Here is a 24,582-nt window from a genome sequence, read left to right on the forward strand (position 1 = left end):
TGCTGTGCGCTTGGTGAAAAGGAGAATGTATCTCACAACGCTGAAATCTGCAATTTCCTAAAAGACGGTTAATGATGGAGAAAGCAGGTTATACTGTGTGTGCACAGATAAAAAGTGACGATACAAAAAAACAAACACTACAAAATAGCATCTGTTATCCCACCGTGCACACATGACACACGCATAATGTAATAATGGACACATTTAAAATAAATCTGTAACCTAAAATGTGTTTGGTTTACAGTAATCTTTTATTTTATATGTATGTTAATGCACTAGGAAAGGTGGGCTGGTCATTCTCCTCTGCAGAAACAGCCTGTTTTTTTTGCTCTTGTGTAAAATTTGCTTTCAGCCCACCGCTTCTTAAATTGATTCACATCTGTGCCGTGCGACAGTTTGGTCAATACAAATAAAAACGCTCCACTCCTCCCTGAAGCTCAACCGGAGAGCCGACCCCTGAATTTTTCGATGCCTCGGACCCATAGACAGTGAATGGAGAGCTGAGCTATTAAATGAACAGCAAATTTTATGTTGAACCTCAGTCTCTCCTTCTGCACCTGTCAGACTGGAAGCTTGATTTTTGTGGGACAACTTGTCCTGTCTTAAAGAGACATAATTAAAAACAAAGGATATACAACTTGATTGACAGTTTCCTGTATCATTATAATATTTTTTTATTATTTTACATTAAACCCGCCATGTTACTTTTACTACGAACCGGATGAACCCAAACAGTGAACACTCTCCAGAGTCTCAGCTCCATCAGAAACAGAAAAATCCAACAGGAACAACGACATAAATATTGAATACTAGCAACAACTCTCAAAACTCAAACAAAGTACCGGTGCCTCCCTAAATCACAAGTGACAGACTTGAAATTTGTCCAAGAGACGCTGACTCTGAGGCGGCGGTGGCGGCGCTGCCTCACCACTGTGACTTTGTGTGTGTGCACCAGAGAAGGGTTGAGAAGTCGGCTTGTGACAGGAGGATTTCTGGTACAAGTCACGAATGTCTGGAATGGCGAATCAGAATAAATGTCTCTCTAATTAATGCTGTTGTACCCCTTGAGCAAGGCCCTTATGCTGCAGGGGGCTGTTGTGCTTCTGTGTACACTAGTAACTCGTGAGTTTTACAGCAGCTAGGTTTCAGCTCTACAAAGCAATTTCCTAGTCTGAAAACCCATCTGATAAAGTTTTCTGTTTCCTCTTTGTTTTACAGATGTATGATTGCTGATGAGGTAAGCACACACATCGCTGGCTCAGGAAATCTACCCCCCCCCTCCCCAACCAAAAAAAAAAAAAAAAATGAACCTGAGACTTCGCTGCATGCCTTCCAAATTAATTTGTCAGCCCTGTGCAGCACTCCCACGTGCCTAATCGGTTTTGACACAAGAATCATTCTGAGACCTTATTACTCTTGGGCCTCACATCAGCTCGGCCGTCATATGCAATTTATCGCAGAGTCTGTGCGCGATTGACTTGTTTTTCTCCCCCTTCGCCCGGGTGTTGATTTGGTCGGTCCAGATGGGTCTTGGGAAGACGGTGCAGGCCATCGCGGTGGCGTACGCCTTCAGGCAGGAGTGGCCTCTCCTGGTGGTGGTGCCCTCGTCCCTGAAATACCCCTGGATCGAGGAGCTGGAGAGGTGGATCCCCGAGCTGCAGCCTGGAGACGTCAACCTGGTGGAGAACAAGAGCCACACCATGTAGGTCATCGCACTGTAACACCCTCCTCCCTCCTGGCTACACACACACGTTATAATGTGAAGTCGTCATCTTAGTTTTTTTTATTTAATTGACTTCTGACTTTCTTAGAGCTACGTTAATTGATTTTTTTTCAGCCACCTGGAGGCAGCGAGAACAAGCTGTAAACACAACATTAACGTATTATCACAAACACTGGCTTAATTTACACTTTCAGCAAATACAGAACAACATTAGCATTTCTTTGGCGTCATGTTTCCAGGCCACTAAGTCCAATATTCATTCTCCTTTCATCTGTGTTTTGGTCTTCACCGACTCCTGAGGGAAATATCAGGCTCTTCTTTAGCTGCTAAATGCTCTACTGTTAGCTAATTGCTAACTTTGTCTACGTGCCGTTGTGGTTCTTAGCAGCTAATGTGTGGTTGGTTTTAGTTATCACTTGTGTTTTAGCGTCGTTCAGCTCATTGTTTTGGGGTTTACGGCACCGCTTATTCAGTGACACAGCTTGTATTAATCTACTATATGTGACCTGCTCAGCATCAAACGGCAGAGGGAACAGAAGCTGGTGACTAGCTGGTGAACACAGTGGAGCATTTAGCAACTAAAGAGCCAGAAGCATTATTGCATTTAGCTTGACCTTTTCTATGTCGACCATTTTAAGTATGATGTGACTCCTCTACACATTTATTCTCCTTTTTGGAAAGAAATCATTGGGATGCTCTGCTCACTTTATACTTTGTAATTATATTAGACTCTATAATAAAGTGCATGTTTTTTAAAGAATCATCATCCAAATGACTTTACAGAATATATTTCGATTATAGGCTTCACATAGACAATGAAGTTAATTTTATTCCTCATATCAGTTGTGGATGACACTGACTGGCCAATATCTGTTTTTTAATGAAAGGCTAATATTGGCAAACTGATAAAGCCTCAGTATGAGACAATGGTAGCCTGACAGTTTAATAAAGCTGTGGTTTGGGAGCCAGAGAGTTTGAACTTTGAAGGAAATATGCAAAATTTCATACTGTTTGGTGTTACTGTTAATGAAAAAAAAAAAATAGCTGCATATATTACTTGTTTTGGTTAAAGGTCACACGGTCAGAAATCTAACCAATAATAAGTGACACTTAAAGAAAAGGAAAACAACCTTTTTTTTTTAGGGGGAAAAAATGATTTTCATATTTCCTGATTATTTGTTAATTGAAAAGTGAGAAAAATACCCATCACATTGCTCTAAAGCCTAAAGCGAAATCTCCAAATTGCTTGTTTTGTCCAACCAACAAGCCACGACTCAAAGACATTCAATTTACTATCATACATGACTAAGAAAAGCAGCAAATATTCACATGTGAAGAGCTGGAAGCCATTTTTTTTTTGCCATTTTTGCCTTTCGCCATGTTATCGAGCAGATAGGGACACGTTTTCGCACATTCACGCCCATACAAAATCTCTTTAAAGCTGATAAATATGTTTGGGATATCTATGCAATAATACAGTATAATCCAAGGATTATGTTCATCACGCATGGGATTATGGAAGTGAAAGGCTGCAGCCATAATTTGAATTTAAGGGGAAGTCGTCCCTATAATAATTTGCATGGCATCGTCTCCCCACAGACGGAATAAAAACTCAAAACACACTCGGTCACACGGTGTGAGAGAGTGAGGGCGAGTGTGACACACACAGAAAACTTGTGGCTGACAAATTAATCTCAAAGTGTCCCCGGGTGTCAGGAGCCGGCAGGGGCCGATGTTTGACAGCGCTGACAGACACATCATGTCAAGGTGACGTCTGCAATATTGAACAAGAGCTGAAATTTCTCAATGCAGGAAGTGGGGAAAAAATGCTGTCGTGGAGAAACGTTGCCTCATTTTCACAGCTGTTTGTATTGATTCCTGTGTGTCTCTGCATTGTGGACTAATGTGGAGGAAAACAGCTACTTTTATTATCTTCTCAACTTTCCCCTAGTTCTCTTAGTTTTTATTTTTGAATGAAACAAACTTTCTATATTTGTGGCAGAGAAGGGGGGAGGAAAAAAACCTTCCCACCTCACATCACAGATGAGGCGCAAAGAGGTTGTGAAAGCCCTCGGGGGGGAAATGTGTCCTTGAACTGGATGTGTTAATGACTGAATGAGGAGGCAAGAAAAAATTATGCAGCTCCTCCTTTCGGTGTTTTGACTCACTTGTTCTTTTGTAGAACATGAATGGCACCTTAGGTTTATTTCAGCTTGGAAATGTGTGTGTGTGTGTGTGTGTGTGTGCGCGGTGAAGGCGAAGAATTAGAGCCTGACAGATGCTGGAAATGTTTTTGATTTCTCAGAGATTCTTATTGAGTTTCATGCAGCTGAATGTCGCGTCTGTGTTTGTTTGTTTATCTGTGACGGTGCCTGTGTGTTTGTGTTAGGGCTGCATATAGCTTGGAAAATATAGAAATTGCAATGCAGCCCCAGGAATGGATTTTCTTAAGCGCTGAAGGAGAGGAGATTTATGAAAAGAGCTGCGGTGCCAGTTTGCGTACGACTCTTGTGTCCACAACTTGTGTCCCTTTTTTTTTTTTTTTTTTTAAATTGTCTGGTTTACTTTACCTTGATGGCTCAGTTGCCAAGTCAATAAACGCTTGAACATTTGAACAGATGTTGAGTTTGTATTTAAGTGTTGACACACACTTGTCAACTTTAACGGTGACTACAGGAAGTCTGATGGTATGCTGTAGTTTTTAGTTTTTTTTAAGGCCACCAAATCCCATGAGCACCAACATGGGATTGATCCTACATGTACTAACAATTATTATTTAAGAATATCCTGATATAATTTACTCCTCTGAGCTATAGAGCCCCAGTGTTGTACAAGAATGACTGAAAACACATCAATGAGCTGAACTGTTGCAGTGGGTCACATGCTCCTTCAATACATTGCCGTAGGCTTTCATTGGCTCATGCTGCTGTAAAAACTCACTGGAGCATCAAATGTGTATTAATCCGCTGCTGAAAATAGTCCCCCACAAATGCACTGTTTCGCTCAGTTTGAGTTAATGTTTGATAAAAACTGCAGATCCCAGCTGCTTTAAGACAGTTTTTCATTATTATCTGACATGTTATTAAACAAACGATGAATCGATCAATTGAGGAAATAATCAGCAGAATAATTGATTATGACAGCAACTGGTCAATGCACCCAGATAAACAGCAATCACAGAATAAATAGATGTTTAATGTTTGTTGTTGTACGTCGTTTTCTACACTGTTTTTGCTCAGTGTTCATGTCCTCGTTCCTCCAGGGGCATCAGCAGCAGTAAGGTGACGGTGTTGGGTTATGGGCTGCTCACCACAGATGCGCGCCCCCTAGTGGAGGCTCTGACCAGGCAGCGGTTCGCCGTGGTCGTGGTGGACGAGTCACATTACCTCAAGTCCAGGAATGCGGCACGGACTAAGATTCTGGTTCCCCTCGTTCAGAGCGCCAAGCGGGCCATCCTGCTCACCGGCACCCCGGCCCTGGGTCGACCTGAGGAGGTAATGAATAATGTCCTGTGTTTTCAGATTTAAACGTCCTTTAATTTCTGATAGGAGATCAAACATATAGCTAACGAGGAAGGAACAGTGTCTAATCTAAGAGACCAGATTCAACAGATTCTAAAGATACATCCATATGCCTCTAAAGTATACGTGAGCCCAAACTCATGAAGGAAGATTAGTAGGCCAACCCAGGGCTCAGCTCTGGCTTCTCACAAAGGTGTTGCACTCAACAGCGCAGGTAGATCGCCATGGTAACTTGCTCCAGAGCAGGTAATACTCAGATCCAACATTCAAAAAGCCAATTAACTCTCTCCGGCATCACTTATCCTCGAGGATCCCGTGGACTTATTTCAATAACCTTTGTTGCAAAAACTTCATTTACAAAGCCCGATATGAACAGACAGTGCACCGCAATAAATGAGACAAGTAATAAAAAGAAGCACACAGGGGGGGCAAACTATTGAATTTAGAGACAATAAGAAGGGCTCTTCACAGGACAATGGTGTTTGGAGAGCAGCAGAGCCGCTCCCCTCTCCATAATGATTTATTATATCATTTTTATATATGTTATATTGAAGCTGTAGATCGCTGGCGCAGTCCATCACTGCAGCTGCAGGAGATGAAGTGAACTTTGTGAATAGAAAATCTTTTCACAGTCTCAGTGTGAAGACACAATATAGCATCAGTAACAAGTGCTGTATGTCCACTGTGCCATAATGTAATGATGGGGCACTGATACAGCTTTGTGCTCCGGCATTTACATTGTCTCCTCTTAAAGTCGCTGTATTTATATGTTGCTTAAATTATCATGATGATTATTTAACGAATATTCGTATTTATGAATTATACAGTTGATTTCACCTATTGATTGTGTCCAAAACATTGGAACATACTGTACATACTGTTCAGAACATGCTGTTTATGAATACCTCTGCTCTCCAGTGCATACACACACACACAAGGCCTCATAATTATTCATAACCTGCAATGTAGCATTTTTAGTTATTTTCTGACTATCTGTGTTGCATACCGAATATCATGAAACTTTATTGATACACAACTTTTCTTAACAGTGTCAGAGTGCTTTACAAACAGAGAAAAGATTCATAAAATAATTGAAACAAACATGGAAGAAAGAAGATTTGTGTCAAGGCCCCTGAAAGCTTTGGTTTCAAATCTTCAGTATTTTTCTATATTCTATAGTGTTTCATCGATTAAATGAACAACAGTCAGTTTTAAAGTTCAGAAAAACATCACTTTATAAAAATGTAACAGTCAAGAAATCATCAGACCTGTGTGTGTGTGATAAATGTTGCTACTGCACTGGCTGTGGTCGTGATTGGCTGGTCCATGTTAGAGCCGTGTTTCTTTCCATGGCTCTGGTCCATGCTAAAAACATAACAACAAAACAATACAACACTAGATACAGAATGAATTTGCGTCCGATTTTGCAGCTTGTTTTTATCTGCTAGCTTAATATCTGATCAACCCAGCACAAGATCATATCCGTCTAATAATATACTCTTTTTTCCCTCCAAAAACAGCTAAATAATAATCAATGGATCCAATATTTATTTCCGTGACTATGAGGCGAAAGAATCGTCATATACTCTGTGATCACGTTCACTTCTCCCATGGGAGTGAATAGACACAGATACAGGAAATGATGCTAAGTGTGCCGTCTCCATCCAGGAAATAGTGCACTTGTTTGGGACTATTTTTTAGTGGTGGATTAATACACATTTGGTGCTCTGATTGAGGGAGTATTCACAGCAGCAGGACTGTGTATGTTGGATTGAGCCAAAATAAACTAAAGCGCGCGTGTGTGTGTGTGTTAGGATCAGTTTGGTCTTTTCGTGGGATTTGTTGACAATGAGCGAAATATCACCAGAACTTGTTCCTTGGTAAAAACACTTAAAATGAAGATTGGTTATTGTTAATGGGCAATGATTTAATCCCAGGTCACACTCTTGTATGCACATAATCAGGATGTAATTAAATGTGAGATCATGAAGGATAATAATGGTTATTCATAAAATATTAAAAACTGATCGGCGGCAAACTGGTGCTCCAGATTCTGCCCCGTGTTGTGGAAAGAAGCTTGTGGTGATGATAACCAGGGGTGACATCATCGGTTTCGCGTTGACTATGTTAAAGTATCTTATGTGACACGGGCCTCAGATCTCACTGTCGTACAACTGCCACATCGCTGTGAGCAAAACTTAATTATTGCCTAGACCCGATCATGATAATTAACTGATGAGATTCAGGCACCTAATTAATTCCAAAATGAAGCGAAGTTCATACTTGTAAGAAATCTCGAGAAGGTGTGTGTGTGTGTGTGTGTGTTATAGCCTATAGTGCGTATATGTGTGTGTATGTGTGATACATGCCATCCTGTCTGTGCCAGTGCCTGCCTGCAGTGGTGAGGTGAGCTCTTAGATATCGCTCCCTCTCTCTTTCTTTCTCTCTCTCTCTCTCTGCCACTAGAATCTGAAACTGAATATAACATTTTATCATCCGCAGCATAAACCTGATAAGCCCTGTCCCTGCCTCTGTGCAAGTCTCCTCACTGCCATCATTACTCACTGTGGCGCTGACATCGAGTTAGCACACAGCTCAGGGCATGCTGCACTGTTCATGATGTGCCCTCATTCCACCCACCTATTATATCAACAGTGTGAGGGGGGGGTGGGGGGTGGGGGGATGCAAAGCCCCTGTTGAACAAGCTCTGAATTTAGAATAGCACTCTCACTGTGGCTGCTTATTCAGATCGCCTTGCTGATGATTACCTGTCATTACTTCAGAAATTGCCGCAAATACTGAAAATTGACAGGGATGTGGTGTGTACACACACACGCACACACACACACGCACACACACACACACACACACACATATATTCTGGGGGAGCTTTGTTGCACACACGATCTCAAAAACGCCATATGTCCACTGATGACAGAAAACAGCAGCTTGTAATTTATCAGTTTCTCAAAATCAAGATCTTGTGATGACTCATTATTTTCATGTCTAGCAGCAGTAGGTTGATATTCTCAGTGCGTATTTCATTTAATTTTCAAATCAGTTCCGCTTTCTCTTGCCTATGTGTGCCTGCGCCGCGGTTTGACCTGGTTAATTGGCACTGACACAAATTACCACACAGTTGCACTACGCAGGACTGGTAAACTAGGCGAAGGACAGCAGGACCTTGAATAAATTGCACACAGGAACCGCCTCGTGACAGTAGACTAATCGTGAGCACAGGTAAGGTCTGTGTTTGGAGCCAAAAAAAGGTTTGAGTTATGGCGTGCTTTCAGCTTTCAGAAGCTAGAAGTTGAGAAGTTGTGGGAACTAAAAAAGTCTTAATGATGCATTCCTAAATCCGCCAGTGTTGTCAGTTGCCAGTGTTTTTGAATTTATTTGATATAATGGAAAAATGACCTTTTATTTTTAAAGGAAATCTTCTTTGTGGCAAGATGAGAAGATTGATTAGTCTCACAGCTGCTAAATATGAAGCGACCGCAACCTGTTTCTACGTGACAGGAAGTTCTTCCACAGTTAAACCATCACTTGAGGTTAACATATTTAGGTATTGAGATATTTTAGGTCATTTGTCCCGTCAGCTGTTGGGCTAATCTTATCAGCTAATGGTATTTCATTGATCGAATACTGGATAAAATATGGATAAAATGTGTCTCCAGGTGAGATACGGTGTGTTTAAGTTAAGATTGCTAATAGCTAACATTAGCTACTATAAGCTACAGGTCATTGCAGATCAAGAAAGGCTGTAGCAGAAAACCCCCGTATTGATCAAAAATGTTCAATATCAGTATTGATACTCTTACTTTGACCAATTTGATCAAATTCATTTTAACAAAAAAAAAAAAATTACAATACACATTAGCTACAGTACAAATTTTAGTTCGGTCTCTTCTCACATTCAAATGTGTTCGTGTAAATAAACAGCCAATCACCTGCATTATTAGAGCTTGGTCCAAGCATGGTGCATGCTCATTCTCTGTGGCTTGTACAGAGTCTCTCTCTCCCTCACACACACACACACACACACACACACACACACACGCTGTGTTGTTTGGTTTAGTACAGAATTGTGGTTAAGATGTTCTTCCCTGTCTGTGTATTTGCACAGCTGTTCATGCAGATCGATGCCCTCTATCCAAGGAGCTTTGGAACCTGGACCGACTACGCCAAGAAATTCTGCAACGGCCATTACAGGTGACCTCTCCACACTGACACACAGGCCGACACGCACCTCGTATTTACTTTACTGTATCATAAAACAGCTGCACATTTCATTTACGTTTTGTGTATTTTAACTTTCACGTCATTCTTTATTTTTTCACATTTTTGTTAATACGCTAATTCACTTTCTTGCCAGAGAAGTTAGCTGTGAAGATGATGCTAACTGTGTAGCTAGAGCCAGGTGAGCGTTAGCTACGCCTAGCATCTAGCATAACAACTGGAGGGAACAGCTAGCTTAGCTCTGTCTAAAACTTAAAAAGGCGATCAGGAGGTTTTTACCAGCAGCTGGATTATCCACAGAGATGTCCTCCTCAGCAAAACAAACAGACCAGTGGATAAAAACCAGTAGAAACACAGAATAAAGCGGCAGACACAGGACAGGACGTCTCCAGCGGCTGGGAGTTGAGCTGTCGAACATTCACTCACCTTTTTTTTTTTGGATAATGTAAGAACACCACTCAAAAAAAATATATATCATAGGTGCAGTCATTTTAATGTGGATAAGTTACAGATTATAACTTTTAAGTGTAATATCTCAGTTTGGTCTGTTTCTTATTCATATGCTCTTGATTCTCGCTCAGTTGAAGTTTCAGTAAATCTCACCTGCCTGGGTCTGGAGTGGCGGTGCTGCTGAGTTGAGGGTTTGTTGTCAGAGCCAGACTGCAACTGAAGCCAAGCGTTAAATGCCAACTGGCTGCCAGTTGCCAGTGACGATCAGTTACATGTGTGAACAAACACATCAAATGCATTGTTTTGGATGTCCATCAAAGTCGGTCGGGGATGGGCCCGGCGCCATTAATGATAACACTTTGTATATAATAGCACTCAGTGCGGCTGGGGAATGCCTTTTCTGAGCCACACACACACACACACATACACACACACACACACACACATTCACACATTCACACACAGAGAGGCATCATCTGAGCAAAGTGTTCCCATTGCATTCCTGTCATAACGGTGAAGTTACTGTGGCAGCAGCCCAGAAGACAGAGAAGCAGCATTACATCTGGGCAGTTGCTGGTTCAAATCCCCACTCCGGGCTGAAACATTATGTTCGAAGGAGTCGGTTTCTGCAAGTTTGAATACCAAAGTGTGAAACAGCAAATGTTTGGCAGTGCCTTGTTAACTTTGTCCACACTTCCAGCCAATATGGCAGATAACCAGCCTTTGTATGTAGGGCCAGTTCTATTCTAAAAATCCATTTGGCTGATAAATTGTGAAAGTTGCTGGCGAGTTTTGGGATGAACCTGCTGCTGTGGCCATTAAACAAAATAGTTTTCTGCTCTGCAAATCGCCCTTAAGCAAAAAACTGATCCCCTGACTGCTCCGGCAGAGCTGCTCAGCAGTAAACGATGGGAGGCTGTTGTGGTGCTGGGCAGCTCCCTGGTGGGAATGTTTAAATGTGTTTAACTATTCCTCCAGGGCAGTGCTGTAAATAAGTATGTTTTCTTCGGAAGTTTAAATGTGTCTAAAAAAAAAAAAAAAAAAACGGATGCATCAGCAAGGCACGGCTTCACCCACTCATTCAATCTCTCACAGGTACTTCGGGCGTCGGAGGCAGTGGGACTGTCGCGGGGCGTCCAACCTGGAGGAGCTGCACCAGCGGCTGAGCCAGATCATGATCCGCCGTCTGAAGGCTGAGGTGCTCAGTCAGCTGCCCCCCAAAATCCGCCAGCGTATCCCCTTCGACCTGCCCAAGGAGGCTGCAAAGGTGACACTCGTGTGCACAGACGCTTCTTTTACCTTGGCCTTCTCTTGTTCGTACATGGCCAGAAGTATTATTTCTTAATGACTGATTTAGTGTCACATTGTGGCTAAATGTGAAACCACGCATTGACACTGTTTGCCAAAAAAAATTCCCTCATCTCCAGGTTTGTACACTTTGAGATTAATTCAACTACAAACCGTCTCCTACAATGGTATTTTTGCTTTCATTGTCTCTAAATTTGTCTCAAGTCAATAATAGTTTTAATTCATTTGTCAAGCAGAACTTGTCAAATATCAGATGTCATCTAGCTTCATGCAAGAAATAGTAATTTCATCCTTAAGTGGCACATACAAGCGATTTAGAGAAATTGTCACAGGTATGACCACAACTCGTAAGTGGTCCAGGCTGTGAGTCATGCCTTTCTACACAGCGGGTAAAAACACTTATTTGTTGTTAATGAATCACAGTGCTTCAACCTGAATTCATTCTGCCCTTTTAATATAATTACAGCTGCAACAATTAACAATCAACAGATTAATCAACCTGCAGCTATTTTATAATCTTATAATAATCTGCTGTAAAGGTGGACGTTGTAGTGGTCATCAGAGGAACTGCAGGAAGTTCCACAACATCATTATAATTGGTCAGTGGCGGGAAATACAAAAAGTTTTATTAGAATCAAAAACGAATACGGATTGTCGGGTGTTTGTCCGGCCGGCTGGGTAATTTCTCGAGTACATATCATATCATGTGATGTGTGTAGGTGTTTGCATCTTTTTTAGCCTCCCTAAAGTTATGGCTGCAGTTCCTCCCTCCCACGCTGCCCTGAAATGCGTGGGAACCTACACGTGAATGCTAATGCGGCTCTGACCGCGGCCCGTGTCAGTGTCTCTCCTCCGCTCTCCGCATTGGGTCACCCGGTGTCAAGGCTACGATGGGTTAGCTTTCCATCGGACGCTACAACACACACCGAGAATCCTTTGTTATATTTTGTATCATATCAGCAGGAATGCAGAAACACCGGAGGAGCTCTTTCAGCACTAATTATGCACCAAGCCGCCATCGCAGAAATAACACAACAATAAGGAAGCTGCTTGGGAAAGTGATGATGCAGGTTTTTACCCCCAGTCTGCCTAAATGTTAAGCGACACTTAAATTGGGGGCTAAATATGGTCAGTGTTGCTACATAGCGGTGCCAATTAGGCCACAGAGCGTACATTTTGAACCGGTGGAAAAGTTCACGTCATGTCTTATAGTTGCTCTGTTATCTGAAGTTGAAGCTGAAGCTGCAGCTTCCATGCGTGATATCCTCAGAGGGATGAGCCTGAAGATCATTTGTCTTTGCCAAAAACAAAAAGCGCATTTCTGCTTCACAGTTCATGGCTTCTTTTTTTAAATTTTTTTTATTATTATTGTTTATGAGATGAATCTGTGAGTGTGTTTTTTTGTTTTGTTTGTTTTTTTTAACATGCATTTATCCACTGAGGAGAATAGACAGAAATTTCCCCCTCACAGCTGAATGGACTGGTTTTTAAGAGAGGAGAGAAGGGAAGGTGTGAAGTGGCCAGTCACCCAAATCTCCCAAAAGCAGGAAAATATGAACAATATGAAACAAAAAAAACTGTGTGGACTTTATTTTCCTCTAAACCAACTGTGTTGATATATGCTGTATACCAGGACCACTCACCAGTTCATTCCTCCTATCTCATTTTACTCTCTAATGATGGCTTTTATCTTCCACAGCCAGACACTTTTTATGCCCCTCCTGCCCTTTACATTTTCAGGCCTGGCCTTTTGTCAGCGTTAGTCCGGTGAATATCCTCGAGGGTGGAGTGTTTAGCCATTTTTTTTCCCCCAGCAGATTATAAAGAAATGCTCCAATGTAAAATTTTTAATTAGGAAAAAAAACACACACAAAAAAAAAAAAAAACACACAGAGAGACAGACATAGCTGTGTTTTCTGCAGGTGCTGCTCAGTGAAACATCTGAGGAAAAACATAAAGGAAATGCAGCTTTGTGCTCCTCCAATGTGATACTGTTTATTCATTCAACCGTCCTTGACTTTGACGAGGTTTGAATCCACTGAAATGCTAATTATTGCACTAAATGGTGCAACGCTTTCATGTTTCACCACGGTCTTCTCATTGTACCTGCGCTGAACGAGATGCAGTGGTGAAACTTGCTCTCTGAGGAAGCCTCCCTTATATGTGTGTGTGTGTGTGTGTGTGTGTGCGCTCACTTGCATTAATAAGGTTTCTCTGCCTTTCTCACCCCTTCTCCCTTCCCCTCCGACCCGCTTCACAACACACCCACCCCGCGACGTGCATGTATGTATGTGCTTAATCAAGCGCAGCCACCTCTGCCTTCGTCTCGCCATATGGTTCACAGTTTTTTTTTTTTTCCCCGCTTTAAAGAAAGTGCTCATTCCTGCGGAAATTTGACACATTTACGGCGAATTCAGACGGATTCAATCGAGAGCTGTTAACAAAAGGCCGCAAATTAACCTCTAATGACAGAGTGGTTTAAAGTTTAGCAATTTTGAAAAAGTCAAGGAGGTTCAGCGCTCCTCTGAGGCACTTGAAATTACATGCACACTGAAGTTATTGTAGGGAAATTGAATCAAACGTACAGCATGCTGCTTTTCATGACACTTTTCTACATGGTGTGTTGCATTGTCGTCCAATAAAAACGACAAGACGTGCTGTGGCCTGCCGTTAATTGACTGTTTTTTCATGATAAACAGGGCTAACCTACATGTGGACGACAAATGCGCGGGCCTCTCTGCGTGTCTTGTTTACGAGCGGAGCGGAGCATATGCTGCTCTTCACCGGCAGCGTCTCCCACTGCGATCCTCTCCGCTCTCCACTCCTGCCTTAAATACTTCTCGCCAATCACCTTGAGAGCACGCGAGCCGTTTTTGATTTATTGTGCCGGCACGGCTGCTTCTCCATCTTCGACCCCGGCTTGTCACAAGGCGGCTATAATTGGGAGACGCTCATGACCCACCTAACACAGCAGCACAGTCAGAGGGGATGGCATCCTTGGGAATTCTCCCTCTTTCTATCTCTTTTTACTCCATCTTTTTTCTTCCTCTTCCAGGGAAAGTAGGACACCCACAGCACCATTAATTGTTTTGCCCTTTATATCTCAAAAACAGCAGAAAGAGAGAGAGAGAAGGGTGGATGAAGAAATAAAGGACGCGGCCTCACTGTCTCTGCGCTCTCCTTGCTTGCAGGAGGCCTCAGCCAGCTTCGCCGAGTGGGAGAGGCTGATGAAGGGACTGGGGTCGGGGGTCGTCGCCACGGACAACCCCTTCACGGAGGTCATGGGGCTGGTCACGCAGATGTACAAGCAAACAGCTATAGCCAAGGTAATGGGAGAGCAGGTGGTGTGGAAGTGGGAGTGTATCTTGTTTTACCCCTTAACTTATGTCGTTATAAAACACAGGAAATCCTACTAACAAGTGTTGCGTTAGTATTCCGACATACACCGTCCTGCTGCTGTCAGTACTCCAAATGTGGATCAATCCGCAGCAGAAAATAGTACCTATTTACTCCAGTTTGAGTAGATGTTTTAGTAAATTATTTTTTGCTGTTTTAAAAGAAAATAACTTTACATATTTTTCAAAGATCTTCATGTAGGAATTGATGGGTTCGGGGCTGTGTGCAACAGACCGGGTAGGAAAGTCTGAAAGTTTTGAGAGGAGTTGTTGCTTTTGGTCTTTTCATGGACTTTGCTGACGATAAGAAAAACACAGAACAACGTCAGCCCTCTCCTTTAAACATCGTAGCAGTTTAATGTCTCGATGCTGACGGTGATATTTCATCTCAGGGCATTTGTACATAATGCACTCAAACCTTTTATTGGCGGTAGGCTGCAGTCAACATCTAACATTAGCTGCTTTCACTGGTAACCCCGCTCCCTGTTTTATTATATAACAGGCAGTAAAAAATGTGAAAGAGCAGCCTTGGTTTCAGTTTGACCACCGTGGACTTTACATCATTATAGGCAGCGGGGTTGGTTCTCAAAGTGTTGGGGGGATCATATCAGTCAGATAGTTTCAGGTTGGCCAGATTCATCCAGACAAGAAGAAGGCATGTAAAGTGCAAGATGGACAAATGGAAAATCAGAGTCCAGAGCAGTGTGTCCTGCAGTGTGTGAAATGCATGTTGGAGCAGGAGACTGAAGGACAAATCCTTTTTTATTGAAGGAGCTATTTGTAAGTTTTGCTCTTGCTACATAGCTAACATTAGCATTAACTGCTCTTTACTCACCAGTCTAGGAGAAACGGTGTGAGTTCAGCATCAACCTTCATTCCTTTAGCTGTCTCCAGAGGTGGAAAGCAACACACAATGACTTGACGGCATGACATGCATCATGCATCTCACTGTAGCCTCCAATCTGCCCTGAAGACGTAGCTGTTCAGAGGTTGTATTAAAATATGGCTTAAGCTCTTGTCAAGCAACAATCACCACTGCCCGCTCCCAGCAAGAAAAAACGTTCACCGGCAGAGAAAACTCACAAACAGCCGATTTAACCATAACCACAATCTTTCCCTAACCTCAAAGGATCGTTTCACAGTTTTTCAAGTCCGTCTTCAAACAGTAGTTGGGAAACAGGTTTTGCTTTCTGTAAACATTCCCCCCGTTCAAAGTGGCTTCTCCTAATGAGCTTCCAATGTAAGTGATAGAGGATGAAATCCGCAGCAAAAAACACAATCCAAAGTTTATCTGAAGTTAATATGAGGCCTCAGCAGTTAGAGTTAAACAAATCAGATGGATGTCGTCCAAAGTTGCAGACTCTCTGTTTGTGTTACTATCTCCCATTTCTTACACTGACAGCACATTAGGAAAGGGTTCTTTTAAAAGCCCAGTAATCTCGATTCCTTTCCCTTTTAAATGTTTGCCACGACCAAACTTCATCACTGCCTTCAGAAAATTCACCGTCCGACTTGTTTCTTTAATTCCAGATAAACTTTTAAACACACAGTTTGTAGTTGTAGCTGATTTTATGCTACAGTTGGTCAAATGAATTATGGTATAATAGTATAATAATAATATATTTCTCTTGGTTTTGTATCATATTCTACAAAATTTTTAGTCGACAGCCGGTCAGTAGGTTGTATCAAGTAATGGAGTTGTGTAGTGTGATGGTTTATGAAGGTTAAATTAATTCACAGGTGAATTTGGAACATTAATTTTATGACAGAAAAACCATTATTCTCACCATTTACTTTTGATTCTTAAGTCCTGAAAATATCTCCTTAGTAATGTCACGATGCATGAGCTGCACCTGGTCAATAATAGAAAGAAAAATGTGACCAAAACATTCATATATATTATGGTTTTAATAGTTTTTGTGTTAAAAGTATCTGTAGCACCTCGTCGCTCTCCATAGCTGTGCAGACTGTGAGAAAACAGGCAGCATTACATCATTAGTGCCATATTGACATGCAGTCAACAAAGCAACACACACTTTCCTCTAGTGATGTTCCCTGTGGTTAACATTACAAAGATTGTAAACCTCTGTGACTACTCTCAGAGCTGACAGCTAATAAATATATACATATACATATATATATATAAAAGTCCAGAACAGTTTAAATGGATTAAAATTAGCCAAGGAATGTAATATGTGTTCATTTTGATGTTTCAGGAAATGGTGAATTGATGGTAAAGCATCATGTTCTGAGCGCTTGGCCAACCACTCAGTGAGATCTCATGGGAAAGCATCGCCATGGTAACAGAGCCTAATGGTCGCCAGTGAAAGCACTTATACAAAGTAGGGAGTTATAACTGAGGTATTATTTAGTTGTGTCCAGCCTGGCATGATTACACCTTATCTCAAAGTTACACACCGCACTAAAATAGCATCTCTGTGATGTTGTTGCCATGGAAACTTGGTCAGCTCTCAGTTTGAAGTGACATTTTTTTTTTTTTTTTTTAAGAGAAAAAAAAAAGGGGGGGGGGGGGGGTGGCGGGATGCAAAAGGTAGGGGGGGGGTGGGGGGGGGGGGGGGGGTCAGAGCAACTGGTGACAAGAATCTAACAAGCATTTACATTTCCTGTTCCCGTGGAAACATCTTGAAGGCAGTGATATAGTTTTCAACCTCTGATCAGTTCCCAGCCTCTCTAATCTCGACGCGAGGAGAGGAGGCAGTTCCTTAATCTCTTATATTTGTAGTTGAGTAAACATTTCCACCAAATGTAGTATCCACTCTCCAATCATCAGCCATGTTCGAGGGGCTGGCATTCCTCTCAATTAGCCTGACGCCCTCAGCCATGAGGAGCGCGGCCCTGAGGTCAATGAAGACCGGAGATAACCACCGAATGCAATCATCCACACGCTACTTGCCCAGCCTGCCTCTGAGCTTGGATCTTTTTTTTTTTTTTTTGCGCTTGGCGTTGTTTGCTGATTGGATTTCTGCTCAGTTTAGCCTAACACTGGACCTCCTTTCATTACAAAGCCCCCCCCCCCCACACCCCACCCACCCACCCACTCGCCCACCTCAAAGCCGATACTGTTGGCCCATTCTCATTTCCTCCCCTATTGGTTTTTAGAGTCAGACACACTTTCTCTACTTCACAAAAAAAAAAAAAACGCGTTCTCTCTTCTTTTTTTGGATCATCGGGAGGGGAGGAATAGTGTGATAGATTCACACATCTATGTCACTCTGACGAGCATCACGGCCCCTGCCTGCCTGCCAGTCTGCCTGGCGACGGAGCTGCCAAACGCCTTTGGGGTATTTTTATTGCTTTACCCGCCAAGCATCTGCTCCCAATTACCCAGAGAGGACAGCTCTGATGCTGGACTTTAAAGCAAGCTAACGGGCCGCTTCAGACAGCCGAGAAGTTTGTGCACTAATTAAACTCAGCGGAAGGAAGCCGGCGAAGCCAAGCCGTCAGTAATGAGGACCCCCCAGATCAGAACGGGGTCGGCAGGCCTGGCGGAGAGATTCATTATCAGGCGCATCGGCTAATTATCAGCAAGGCAAAGCAGAGGTTCTCCCACCAGAGCAGGTGTGATGGCTGCAGAGGTTGTCAGGTTGCAGGAGGTGTGGAGAATATAAGGGTGGGTTTCACACCATGGAGAAAGGCCTGTCTCCAAAACCGTCCAGTAAGGGCTCTGTTTGACTCAAATCAAACCTCAGTATTTCTCACTAGTTGGTGCTATTCTTGGCAGCTTTTTGGCCTGGGGCTCTGAAATGAGCCGAGCCCGGATGCTCAATGACACGCTCATACTGCACATCCACTTCAGCTTTGCAGAAGGTAGCGGGAACGGCCACAGCCATCACAGTGTGATCGCCGGGCAGCAGCGCGCGGTGAAATGATAGATACGGATACCTGCAGGGTACAGTTAACTCACTCGCACTTCTGCTGCTTTCTTTTTTAGATTGTTAGCCTCACACTGTCAATCAAGGTCGGAGGCTTCAGCAGAAACAAGCGAGATGCTATTAAATTGGGACTGTGATGTTTTTAAATCATTGTTACCATTTGACTTCATAAGAAAAACAAGGAAAAAAAAGAATAAACACATGAATAAAAACAGGGTTATGTAAGAAAAAAAAAACAGGCAACTCAAGAGCAACATAGTTGAGAAACTGAACTTTTACTTACTGTGGTAACTGTCACTTTGACAGGTAACCAGCCTAATATATCTGTTTTTGGGTGTTTGCAAGTCCTGAGAAAATCTGAAAATATTCAGAGTGCAGTCACATAATATGTCAATCAGATTCTCAGTCTGATGGTTTATTATTTTATATGTTTAATTCATATATTTAAAAAGTCTTTAAACTTAATTTAAAAAAAAAAAGTGATTTATCTTTATTAAGTTGTTGTAAATTGTTGGAGCTCGCAGTGGATCAAACGATGAATTTTCTTGTGTACGGTGTCACCAAAACCCCCTGAAAAAAAAAAAGAAGAGAGCAAACACCAATCATACATTGAGTTGTGAGTTATTGATTTACTCTCACTATCTGCGAGCTGACAAATGCGCCCCAGTCGCTCCGTGTGCTCTCTCCTTTTAAAGTCTGGATCCTTGGCATTCAATAGAGAATCGATCACACAGAAAAGGATGCCGCGGTGATTAATTGACTTCTTCACTGATCTAGCCGATTCCTCTGTGTGGGGTCGACCAGTGAAGTGATGGATTCAGTAGCTCTCTTTCATCTGTGTCTATTTCTGTATGTGTATGTGTGTGTGTTTGTGTGTGTGTGTGTGTGTGTGTGTGTGTGTGTGTGTGTGTGTGGCCAGGCGGGAGCTGTGAAGGACTACATTAAGATGATGCTGGAAGCGGAGCAGCTGAAGTTCCTGGTGTTCGCCCACCACCTCACCATGCTGCAGGCCTGCACCGAGGCCGTCATCGAGGCCAAGGTAACCTCAGGCGGTCTTCTTAGAACGTGCAAAGGAGGGTGGTCGGCAACAGCTGTCAGAAATACAGCAACAATGACATTAAGTATTCGGCATTATTGAGTATTATTAAGCAGATCGTTGGCCTCACCACTCCCGACTATTGGATCACACACACAGCATTCGCCATGGCACATGACCCTGGTCACCCCTCTGACTCCCAAGAGGCAGATACAGGAAGCTAAATCAAGTTTCATCCCCTCTGCAATAACAGGTCTGGACACAATACTCGCTGATTACAGGGACGCTCTGATCTATTTATGGATGTACGTGTATATGTCTGGATTTGTAAGGATGTTACCGTGCGAGTGTCTCCGGGTGCGTGCACTATGTTCTTGATACGCGGACAATGCGCACAATTAGGCTTTTCACTGCAGACACTACTCCCTTGGAAATACATTTGCATGGAAGGTTCCAGGTACTTGATGGCAAAGACGACTACAACAAACACAACACACCGTTTTACTACTGCGTCTTTATGGACCAGGAGAAGAAAGATAACTGTAACCATGACGATATGAGCATCCCTACTCCAACGCCTACAAGTCTTTCTGTACCATCAATTAGCTCACATGAAAGAGAATACAACATTTATAAAGCACTTGATTTAGCTTTTATTTCTTGTGTTATTAATAAGAATATGAATGATAAAAATAAGAAAACAGTTGAAAAGTAGCTGCCGCTGTGACGCACAGACGTGAACGTGATGCTCTGTATTTATAATCGTCTTTATTCGTCAGTCAAACATCACGTCACCTACTGCAACCGTTCATTGTATCGGCTATAATCAGTCAGAAAACCAGCATCCTGTGCGCCAAGCCTCTATAACACAACGCTCTTGAAAAGTTTCGAACTGGTTTCCTTAAACATCTCAGAGGTAATTTAAAAAATCCTAGAATTTGTGCTGTTCTTGTGCTATCAATCACTTTGCAACAAGAGGGAGCGCTGCTTTTAAATGGTTGATATTTCATTTTGGCACAAATGTTCATTTCTGTCATTTCCATTTAAGATTTTTAAAGTTTTTTTCCAGCAGCAGAGACCTGAATTGCCCATTAACGGTAACCTGGAAGTACTAAATGTGCAGAATGTATTCATATATCACTCCTCCTTCCAGGCTAACCAGAGGTAATTGGCCCCACACTTACATTTTATTCTTTCTTCCACAGCCCTGCTGTGTTTATAAGTCAAGTCCCTGCCATATCCATGATTAAGTTAGACAGAGCACTGAGCTCTAAGCTCACAAGTTTGGCTTGTGCTTCAGCGGGGGATATACAGCAGAGGTTAGAAGTTGTGAATTATTTAAACATACATGCTAGATTCAGGTGTACACTGTACTACAGGTACATTATTTAGATAATTAACAAATACCATAAAAAAGAGCTTTAGTTATTGTTGTATTAATCTTCATGTAAAAGTGTTAGTTTCCTCTTTCTTGAAGAAAAGTCTACTTTTCCTCTCTAAGAAAGTAAACTTTACTTCCACAACTAATCTCCCAAGGCATATTTCACAAGTCATCACAAGAAAACGATATCTCTTAGCTCGGCGCCGGCAACCTGTGAAAGAGTTCAAGTGTGTCTGTGTATGTGTGTGTGTGTGTGTCGAAGGGGTCGAGGAGGTGTCGACTGAATGTAGTGGTGTGGTACGACGTGTGATAACACATTCCTCCGTGAGACGCTCATTCTCTGGTGCATTCGCACTCACCAATTAACAGAGATGGGCTAAAAAAAGGAACGACAGGCAACGCACTGCGATGAGAAGCTCGGCAGAGACGAGTGACTGCACTCCAGTCACATGACGTAACTGTGTCTTTATGCTGCCGGCTGGAGGGTTTGTTTGATGAAGCTGTGAATTTTTTAAACTTGTAAATATGGTGCGTTCAATGCAAGGGGCAAAGCACTCTGTTGAAACAGCAGGTTTTGATTTTTTATTTTTGACCTTGAGATGTTGTTTAACCGTCCGAGTTCATCCCGAGCATATTTATTCGACCTTTATTTCTGCAGGAAAAGTCAAACAGACCTCTGTGTTCTTTCTCAGCAAGGTTCTCCTTCATATTCATGCAGTTACAGTTACATTCACATGTGGGAGCTCCACAGTACGAACACACTCTGCCACTGACGGCCACTGAGCAGCTCTGCAGGACCGGTGGACCAAAATCAAAAGAGTGCGGTCGCCTCAGTGCATTAGCAGCTCAGTGAATGTCAACTTCAAGTTCAGGTTTAATGAACATGCAGCCACTGCTGTCTTTGTTTGGTGCTATAAAATTTTACTAAATATTCCTACTGCTCTCATATCCTTTCAAAGACACTACTTTATTTACTGTAACCAGTTCAGTGTTCGCTATTGTGCATTTATTCACACACCTGTCATTGAAAACTCTAAAGAATAGAAAACAGGATAATGAAATGCTCCTCTCCTTTAATGTTCCAGCACAAATCAGCGCCAGCTTTTTTAAAGGCGGACAATACCACCCCTTGAAAATTGTGTGAATCTTTAGTGAATTAAATGATGTGCAAACAGCCACTCGTACATTATCCCCTCCAGTTATTGGCATGATTCTTCCTCAAATGCACATACATAAAGGAGAGAGAGGTTCATTTTAAATGACTGCATATCCAGGCCAGTGCATCTGTGAAGAATAACGTAACAGCTCTATTAGGCACAAAAGACTTTGTTAATCTGGCCTCGAAAATTTAAATTATCTTTTATTTATAAATTTTTTTTTAAAAAAACCCGAAACACATTTTTCCTCAGTTTAAGACACTCAGTGGTTTTGCTGCTACAGCCTCACTCGGTTTGGTATCACCAGTAGCTTCTTTGAGCTAATGCTCAAGGAGCCATTTGTAAGTAAACTTCATTCCTTTTACTCACCAAGAGCTGTCTCCAGCGGTGGAGAGCAACGCCAATGTTAACTGTTCTACTGAAGCTAGCACGCTAACCAGCTAGCCCTGCGTGGCGACTCACTGTAGCCTCCAATCTGCCCTGAAGACGCAGCGCTGCTCAGAGGGCATATTTTAACCTCTTGTCTTGAGGAAGAAGAAGTAAACACCTTCACTCATTTTAAAAAAAGTTGATGTGATGAACATGTTAGCCAAACATTTGCCTTTTTACACATCCAGCAGATACAGAGCAACATTAGCATTTATTTGGAGTTTATTTTTGTGGCCACCTGACGAATCTAAGTCCTTTTAGCTCTCTGTTATGCTCTTCCTGAGGGAAATATCTGGCTGCTAAATGTGTGGTATTTAGTGCTGGGCTGTAGCTGTAGCATACAGAGGGTCTTTCACTGAAAATAGCTGCTTCCTGTTGCTGGAAACATGCCAGATAAACAGCAAGCCAGAATATCAAAACAATAAACTAAAAGAACCTAAAATGTTCCATAGAGCTGAGGTGAACTGCAGAGTCGGGTGATAATTCTTTGTGGGTTTGTTGCTACTAGCAACTCCTTTCAAGTTACACATTCATTTGATCCATTGTTAATATAAAAATACGAATTAGAGCAGATCTAATATCCAAATCCAGTGTGTTTATCCTGCAACTGCCGCAGCTTTACCTTGTTAATTCTCAAAACAGGCACGAGGCTATTTTTTCTTTCCTTGACTGAAGCCGACATGATTCTGCCAATCCACACTTCATTCAAAGGTTTCTGTGTTGCAGCTGTTCCATCAGCTGTGCACATGGCAGGCGCCTCTCCAACCGTCTTCTATTGTGAATTGAATTTTTGTCTCGTCTCCGTTCTGTCAGGCCGGTTACATCCGCATCGACGGCAGCGTTCCATCGTCGGAGAGAATCCAGTTGGTCCACAAGTTTCAGAGTGACCCGGAAACCCGAGTGGCGATCCTCAGCATTCAGGCTGCCGGTCAGGTATTTACACACGGACGCTCTATAACTCAACACATACCGTGGTTTTTTTAATGCACTCTTCCTCTTCCTATCTGTTGTGAACAAAAATCTGCAATTCAAATGACTTGGACGTGGTCACACAAATCACACTTTATGTTTTGGAATAGTCACTGAAAAATGACAGGAATGTTTAATATAGATTCAAAGAGCTGAACACAGTGTCCTCTCTGCTGTCACTACTCCTACAGACTGCCTGGTCATTATAAGGGAAATGAATAGGTGCTGTAGTGCAACAATGAATAGGCTAAATACAGTCAATTGTTAGATATTAGCAATAAAGACAAGTGTTACTGGTTGTAGTGAATCATAATCAGGGTTTGTGTAAATAAAAATAAATTCTGAAAAATGTGTTTTACTCTTAATAACGAACTTAATAAACTCATTGACATCAATTATTCCGAGTGACCGAACGTTATGCTTTCCAGTCAGAGGAAGTACGTGCTTGAAGCACTTGTGTGGCAATTAGCATCTAATATTCTGTTATTAAAGAGGATTTTACAAATTACATTTCATTGGAAAGGGGCTGAAGTGTTCCAGTTTGAGCCGTTGTTGAATGAGGTTTTTATTTTTTGTTATGATTGGACTGTTATTTTTCTGTGTGTGTGTGTGTGTGTGTGTGTGTGTGTGTGTGTGTGTGTCCTCTCCAGGGTTTGACCTTTACTGCTGCCAGCCATGTGGTGTTTGCCGAGCTCTACTGGAACCCCGGTCACATCAAGCAGGCTGAAGATCGAGCCCACCGCATCGGGCAGACCTCCTCCGTCAACGTGCACTACCTCATCGCCAAGGGCACTTTTGACACCGTCATGTGGTCCATGATCAACAGGAAGGTAACGCGTTAAGCCTTTGATCTGTCGCCACACATTCCCCCAGTGGTGTCCTCTTTAATGTAAATGAAAAATCGTGTTTATCAGCTGCTTCATTAACACATAAACGTGTAAAAATAACATTATCATATACACTCTGTTTTTCTTTATGTACTGTAATGCATATATGAATAAACTTAGACGCATCTGTGGAATTGATTTGCATGTAAGAGCAGGCTTTGGGGACTTACATTAATAATCACAGCTGTCATTGT

General features: G+C 42.3%; 1 protein-coding gene across 1 annotated transcript in view; it reads left to right on the forward strand.

Moving 5' to 3' along the window:
• The window catches only part of zranb3 (zinc finger RANBP2-type containing 3), a 73,828-nt gene that overhangs the window by 9,768 nt on the left and 39,478 nt on the right, over positions 1 to 24,582 (forward strand). The window contains exons 3-11 of the mRNA XM_022746473.1: positions 1,219 to 1,237; positions 1,524 to 1,702; positions 4,986 to 5,217; positions 9,371 to 9,456; positions 11,029 to 11,200; positions 14,433 to 14,567; positions 19,449 to 19,568; positions 23,346 to 23,465; positions 24,152 to 24,331. Of these exons, the coding sequence (XP_022602194.1) occupies positions 1,219 to 1,237; positions 1,524 to 1,702; positions 4,986 to 5,217; positions 9,371 to 9,456; positions 11,029 to 11,200; positions 14,433 to 14,567; positions 19,449 to 19,568; positions 23,346 to 23,465; positions 24,152 to 24,331 (1,243 nt within the window). The remainder of the gene's footprint in view (positions 1 to 1,218; positions 1,238 to 1,523; positions 1,703 to 4,985; positions 5,218 to 9,370; positions 9,457 to 11,028; positions 11,201 to 14,432; positions 14,568 to 19,448; positions 19,569 to 23,345; positions 23,466 to 24,151; positions 24,332 to 24,582) is intronic.

This window comes from Seriola dumerili, unplaced genomic scaffold (genome assembly GCF_002260705.1).
Source record: "Seriola dumerili isolate Sdu_G_001 unplaced genomic scaffold, Sdu_1.0 BDQW01000105.1, whole genome shotgun sequence".
In the NCBI taxonomy this organism is placed as follows: Eukaryota; Metazoa; Chordata; class Actinopteri; order Carangiformes; family Carangidae; genus Seriola; species Seriola dumerili.